Source organism: Hypanus sabinus, chromosome 6, assembly GCF_030144855.1.
Source record: "Hypanus sabinus isolate sHypSab1 chromosome 6, sHypSab1.hap1, whole genome shotgun sequence".
NCBI classification, from domain to species: Eukaryota; Metazoa; Chordata; class Chondrichthyes; order Myliobatiformes; family Dasyatidae; genus Hypanus; species Hypanus sabinus.
Genome location: NC_082711.1, coordinates 102,489,561 through 102,496,271, shown reverse-complemented (window position 1 = coordinate 102,496,271; position 6,711 = coordinate 102,489,561). Strand labels below are relative to the sequence as shown.

Here is a 6,711-nt window from a genome sequence, read left to right as displayed (position 1 = left end):
CATAACAATAGTATCAGTTTTGGGTCAAGTGGGTCTCAATTAATTCACACTGTGATCTTGTGCTCATTTTTGTGAATATTTATTTTACTACATAGAGTTAATGCTGGAGTATGTAAAGCAGGAAAGATAGATTTGGTTAGTTGATAAGTATCCCAAATGTATTGTGATAGCAGTAATTTCAATGACAATTCCACCAGCATGAGCAACAATAAGTGGGCATGGAAGCTGATGTTAATTTACAGTCACCCAAGGCTACGATTAGGTTTACCCTGTGATAATACTGAATGATGACAGTTGATGCTTTGAGTACAACAAAATCATGGCCATTCAATTGAGACTCCAGTTCCACGCTCAATGATGCCACAGCACTGCCTGAAGAGGAAGAGAATTCTTTGTTAGCTGATACTCTTTTCAATATTCCTCTTAACTAACACTAGCAGCAATAAGGTAAATTATTGCAACATGTATATTGGTGGCCCTGTTTGCCTACATAACATAGTGCCCAGACTTCAAACAATAACTTATTGTCTGTGAAATCCTTTCAGGATGTCCTGGAATGTTAAACAGAATGAATTAATTTGGATACACACAGAACTGAACAGATGCTGGAAATCTAGAACACACACAAAGTGCTGGAGAAACTGCAGATCAGGCAGCAATTATGGAGGAGAGAAAAAAAAACATTGAAAAAAAACAGATTTTCTTTTTTGTTTTGTGCTTTGGTGCCGTGAGCTTGATAGTATCCTTAGCGTCGCATTCCAGTTGTACGTTGGTATAGATTCTGTGATCAGTGTTGAAGGGATGATGTGGACTTGAAAAAAGCTACTCACAAGTACTTGAACCACTTCAGAGTCATGCACAAGTTCAAGGATGGGTCAAGTTACTTGTGCAGCCAAGCATATTAAAGCATTCTCCTGCACAACAAGTCAGGAAGGAAAAACACATTGAGACACAGAAACAGCAAAGGATTGGACTGTGCAGGTCTAGACCTGTCCACCTGGAATCACCACTGTGATGTCCCCATACTCCCACTTAGTTTACATTCTTGAAGCAAGCTTGCCTTTTTGCTCCTCTCTGCCTCGCAGTAGAGTGGTGTGGTCTGGGTAGCAGCAAGGCCTCAGTTATTTAAAAGCTATTAAAATTTAAGCATCTAGCTTAAAAAGTTAGAAAATTCCTTCTCAAAAAGCATTATAAAAAGGTAAAGCTAACTTAAAATTGAGGTCATTATAACTAGATACAGTAAAATATTCAACCAAAGGAAACAATTGATCTACCCCTTTGCCTCCAAAAACTTTAGCTTACAATCCCCATCGAAACAAGTGGGTGCAGAATATTGGCTGGGTGTAACACTGGGGAGTGCCTACAAGATTTGACCTTGTCCTTGACCATGAGAGCAAACTGGTTTGTGTTGTATGTTTAGTATATCAGTAATATTTTAGTAGTATTGTAAATATACTGCACTGTTTGATTAAGCATTATTTATTGTTTATGTAATGCATTCAGGTTGTATGTAAAAGTACATAAACGGCCTACTTTATATTACCATCATGTAATGTGTACATCTGACACCAAGTAACAAAAAACAAAGACCTGGCTCTCTTTTCCTTCCAATTAATTTTTATGTTTTGGAGTTACAAAATATAACACTGGAAACAACACACACAAAATGCTGGTGGAACACAGCAGGCCAGGCAACATCTATAGGGAGAAGCGCGGTCGACGTTTTGGGCCGAGACCCTTTGTCAGGACTAACGGAAAGGAAAGATAGTAAGAGATCTGAAAGTAGTGGGGGGAGGGGAAAATGCAAAATGATAGGAGAAGACTGGAGGGGGAGGGATGAAGCTAAGAGCTGGAAAGGTGATTGGCGAAAGTGATAGAGCTGGAGAAGGGAAAGGGTCATGGGACGGGAGGCCTCAGGAGAAAGAAAGGAGGTGGTGGGGGGGGGGGGGGGAGTACCAGAGGGAGACGGAGAACAGGCAAACAACTAAATATGTCAAGGATGGGGCAAGAAGGGGAGGAGGGATGTTAACAGAAGTTAGAGAAGTCAATGTTCATGCCATCAGGTTGGAGGCTACCCAGCCGGTATATAAGATATTGTTCCTCCAACCTGAGTTTGGATTCATTTTGACAGTAGAGGAGGCCATGGATAGACATATCAGAATGTGAATGGGATGTGGAAATAAAATCTGTGGCCTCTGGGAGATCCTGCTTTCTCTGGCGGACCGAGCGTAGGTGTTCAGCGAAATGGTCTCCCAGTCTGTGTCAGGTCTCACCAATATATAAAAGGCCACACCGAGAGCACCGGACGCAGTATACCACACCAGCCGACTCACAAGTGAAGTGTCACCTCACCTGGAAGGACTGTCTGGGGCCCTGAATGGTGGTGAGGGAGGAGGTGTAAGGTTAGGTGTAGCACTTGTTCTGTTTACAAGGATAAGTGCCAGGAGGGAGATCGGTGGGAAGGGATGGAGGGAGTGAGTGGACAAGGGAGTCTCGTAGGGAGCAATCCCTGCGAAAAGCAGAAGAGGGGAGGGAAAATGCACTTGGTAGAGGGATCCCGTTGGAGGTGGCGGAAGTTACAGAATTATACGTTGGACCTGGAGGCTGGTGGGGTGGTAGGTAAGGACAAGGGGAACCCTATCCCGAGTGGGGTGGCAGGTGGATGGGGTGAGAGCAGATGTGCGGGAAATGGGAGAGATGCGTTTGAGAGCAGAGTTGATGGTGGATGAAGAGAAGCCCCTTTGTTTAAAAAAGGAAGACATCTCCTTTGTCCTGGAATGAAAAGCCTCATCCTGAGAGTAGATGCGGCAGAGACGGAGGAATTGTGAGAAGGGGATAGCATTTTTGCAAGAGACAGGGTGGGAAGAGGAATAGTCCAGGTAGCTGTGAGAGTCTGTAGGCTTACAGTAGATATCAGCAGATAGGCTGTCTCCAGAGATAGAGAAAGAAAGATCAAGGGGAGTGAGGTGTCAGAAATGGACCAGGTAAATTTGAGGGCAGGGTGAAAGTTGGAGGCAAAGTTAATGAAGTCAACGAGCTCAGCATGCGTGCAGGAGGCAGCACCAATGCAGTCATTGATGTAGTGAAGGAAAAGAGGGGGATGGATACTGGTATAGACTTGGAACATGGCCTGTTCCACAAAGCCAACAAAAAGGCAGGCAGGCATTATTGAGAGTAAGAACTAATTCTGCTAGACGGAGGAATTGTGTGTTTGAATTTCCAGCATCTGTAGATTTCTTCGTGTTTACACTGGAAAGAAGATAGTTTAAAAACAAACCCGAGACAACTAACTACATCATGAAGTGCAGCAAGATGTTTGAACTGAAAATAAGTGCAGCATGCTTTCTTTGCAAAAGAAATGGTCGTGGGAAAAAAAGCAGTGCATTTCTTCACAAGGAGAGAAAGTTGATCGAGTTGTAATAAAAAAGACAGGAAACAAGAATTCATGGGCTCATAAATACTGGGAGATATTAATCATTAAAAACAGCAGACATTGCTGGCTACTTCAAAAAAATATTGACATGTTCCATGACACAATAGGTAACTGGATTTTGAATACTGAATAGATTGAGCAATGTTTTAAAGCAAATGGAAGCTGATGAAGCAATTGCAAATTTTGCTGAGTGCATCGGATTTAAAGGCACAGAGTTTCTTCAAAGTTTAACTGCTCCAATCAAGCCAGCCAAAATGTGCATTCTGGATATTGTAAAAGTAATGCAAAACATTTAGAACTGAAACCATTGTTGATTGCAGAGTGCTTTAGGTTTCATAAGCAGCAATAAAAAGGAAGGGGAGTCTATTCCAGCATACGTGATCGGATTGAAAAATTTGCCTGAGCATTGCTAGTTCAGTAGTTGGCTTGATGATGCACTGAGAGATTGCTTTTGTTTGTGGAATCTTACTAGAAAGCATACAAAAATGCTTACATTTAAAAGAGCAGATGAAATATCTGGATCAATGGAAACAGCAGACAGGTGCAACTGAGTTGCAATCAGGAGCAAAAATGAACAGGACCAAAATTGTAGCATCTAAACAGAAACCTGGCAAACCAAACAAATTGTGTTACCATTGTGGCAGGGGCCACATACAACACGCCAAAGCAGGTTTAAAGGTGAAACATGCAGAAAATGCAACAAAGGAGGACACATACAATATCTTGGAAAGATTTCAGTCAGGTTTTAAGGCTTATCATAGAACAGAGGCTACCCTGCTGAAAGTGTACAATGATCTCCTCCTCTCTACTGAATCAGGTGACTCTGCCATCTTAATTCTTCTTGGCCTCAGTGCAGCATTCAATACTGTGGATCACACCATTTTAATACACAGTCTCCATTATAGGGTTGGTGTTGATGGCACTGCCTTGAACTGGTTCACATCCTATCTCAAAAATTGTTGCTTCTCTATCAACGTAGGCAAATTTTCCTCTTCCTCAGCTAGTTTCTCCTGTGGTGTCCCACAAAGTTCCATCCTAGCTCCCATTCTTTTCTCTATATACATGCTTCCCCTCAGCCAGATCATTCAAAAACACATTTCCTTCCATTGTTATGCTGATGACACAGCTGATGACACACACCTTGAAACCAAACAACCAGTCAAATCTAGCTAGCCTCATGAACTGTCTTGAGGACATAAAGTGTTGGATAGCACAAAACTTCCTACAGCTGAATGAGGGCAAGTCTGAAGTTGTCCTATTTGGATCCCCGACTCCATCAGTGATTATCAACAGCCTTGGTAACCTGTCCATTCTTGTCAAACCTCATGTTAAAAACCCTGGTGTGATATTTGATTCCACCTTTAAGTTTGACAAGCAATTTAATGCTATAGTAAAAGCCAGGTTTTTTTTCCAGCTTTGTGGTATTACCAAAATCAAGCAGTTTCTCTCTTTCAAAGAAATCAAGAAAGCATTCCACATCCTTATATCCTCTTGCTTGGACTAGTCCGGGGGTCGGCAACCTGCGGCTCCCGAGCCATTTGTGGCTCTTTCACCTCTGTGCTGCGGCTCCCTGTGGCTTTGGGAAATAATTGGTCAGTATTTAATTAAAATGTATTTTATGTTAGTTTGTTAGCTTTTGAAATGTAATTATGGTGATCTTGTACATTTCCTGCCACATCCGAAACGGCTCACAATTAGCCGGCATTCCGGCTAAGGGAGATAGCCTACGGGGGTTTGTGAGTACGCGTCTTTTGCAGCATCTGCGTCCATGGGGGCTGGGTTGAGGGAGGCTTAAAAGCAAGGCTGTTTAGTTCGAATAAAGCTATCTTTGACTGCAGTTTACTGACACCGCTACAACGTGTTTTTATCGCTGGCTGTCCAGACGGAAGGTGCTGAAACGCTTTGTCGCGTGTCTGGAAGAAGTGAAAACTTTCCTGGGCAGCAAAGGGCTCACCTTTCCTGAGCTGGAACAGCCAGAGTGGCTGGAAAAGCTACACTTCATGGTAGACATGACAGCGCACCTGAACACGCTGAACACAGCTCTTCAGGGGAAAGGACGTACAGCCCTGCACATGTTGGAGGATGTTTTGGCATTCGAGCGCAAGTTGACAGTGCTTGCCAGAGATTTACAGAAAGGCACTTTGTCTCACTTCCCCAATTTGAGAGAGTTCAAACAAGGTCACGACATGATAATTTCGGAGTATTTACATTCTGCAATCATCGCAATGCAAACATCGTTTGGGAAACGCTTCTGTGAGTTCAGAGAGGAAAAAAACACATTATCCTTCCCGGTCACTCCCTTAAGCATCGATCCTTCCCTACTGAATACGACTGCATTGGCAGGTGTGAGTCAACCTGATCTTGAGATGGAACTGGCCGACATAGCCGACAAAGACATATGGGTGTCCAAGTTTAGACGCTTGACAGCAGACCTTGAAGATGTTGCCCGTCAGAAGGCCGTTCTTGCTCAGAAACACAAATGGAGTGATATTGAAAACCTCACAGATGACAGCTTGCGATCCTGTGTAAAGATGAAGGTGACATCATACAGCCCTGATGTGCAGACGCTGTGCGCTGAGGTCCAGGAGCAGAAATCCCATTAACCAAGTATGATAAATATTTTAATTGCCTATTATTTTACTTATATTCATATTTTTTCATAGTTCAGTGAAATAGTCCTTTCATTTTTCAGGATGACAGCTGGCTGACGTTATTTTTGGTTTGCTGCTGGCGGAAAATTTAAGTTCGGCGTTTTTCATAAATACAAGAAGGACTCAAATAGACATTGAATATTTTACTTAAAAGTAACTTTCAACCCAACGTCTTTTTTTCGGAGTTCAAAATGTTTTTGTTGCATGCAGAAATGTAATTTCGTTTTCTCTGCAGGAGTTCATCAATTTCATAAATGCAACACATTATAGTTTGTTTATACATAGCATAAAGGCAAAAAAAAACATTGTATGCAGTGTTATTTCATTTTAAATGTCAAACGGGTTTTGCGGCTCCCAGTGTTTTCTTTTCTGTGGGAAACGGGTCCAAGTGGCTCTTTCAGTGGTAAAGGTTGCTGACCCCTGGACTAGTCCAACCCCCTGTATACTGGGATTAGTCAGTCGTCCCTGTCCCCCCACAACTGGTCCAGAATGCCAGAGCCAGGGTCCTGACAGGTGCCCGGAAGAGGGACCATATTACTTCTATCGGGCCCCTCTCCGCTGGCTACCAGTACGGTTTAGAATGGATTTTAAGGTTCTCCTGTTTATGAAGCCCTAAATGGGCTGGCC

The 6,711-nt window shown here is 42.9% G+C and overlaps 1 protein-coding gene across 1 annotated transcript; it reads left to right on the top strand.

Moving 5' to 3' along the window:
• Positions 1-5,273: 5,273 nt before the first annotated feature.
• On the top strand, positions 5,274-6,427 carry LOC132395053 (general transcription factor II-I repeat domain-containing protein 2-like). The gene is made up of 2 exons (XM_059971367.1): positions 5,274-6,040; positions 6,126-6,427. Exon 1 carries the CDS (start codon positions 5,434-5,436, stop codon positions 6,034-6,036), a length of 603 nt encoding a protein of 200 aa, XP_059827350.1. The 5' UTR covers positions 5,274-5,433; the 3' UTR covers positions 6,037-6,040; positions 6,126-6,427.
• Positions 6,428-6,711: the final 284 nt, after the last annotated feature.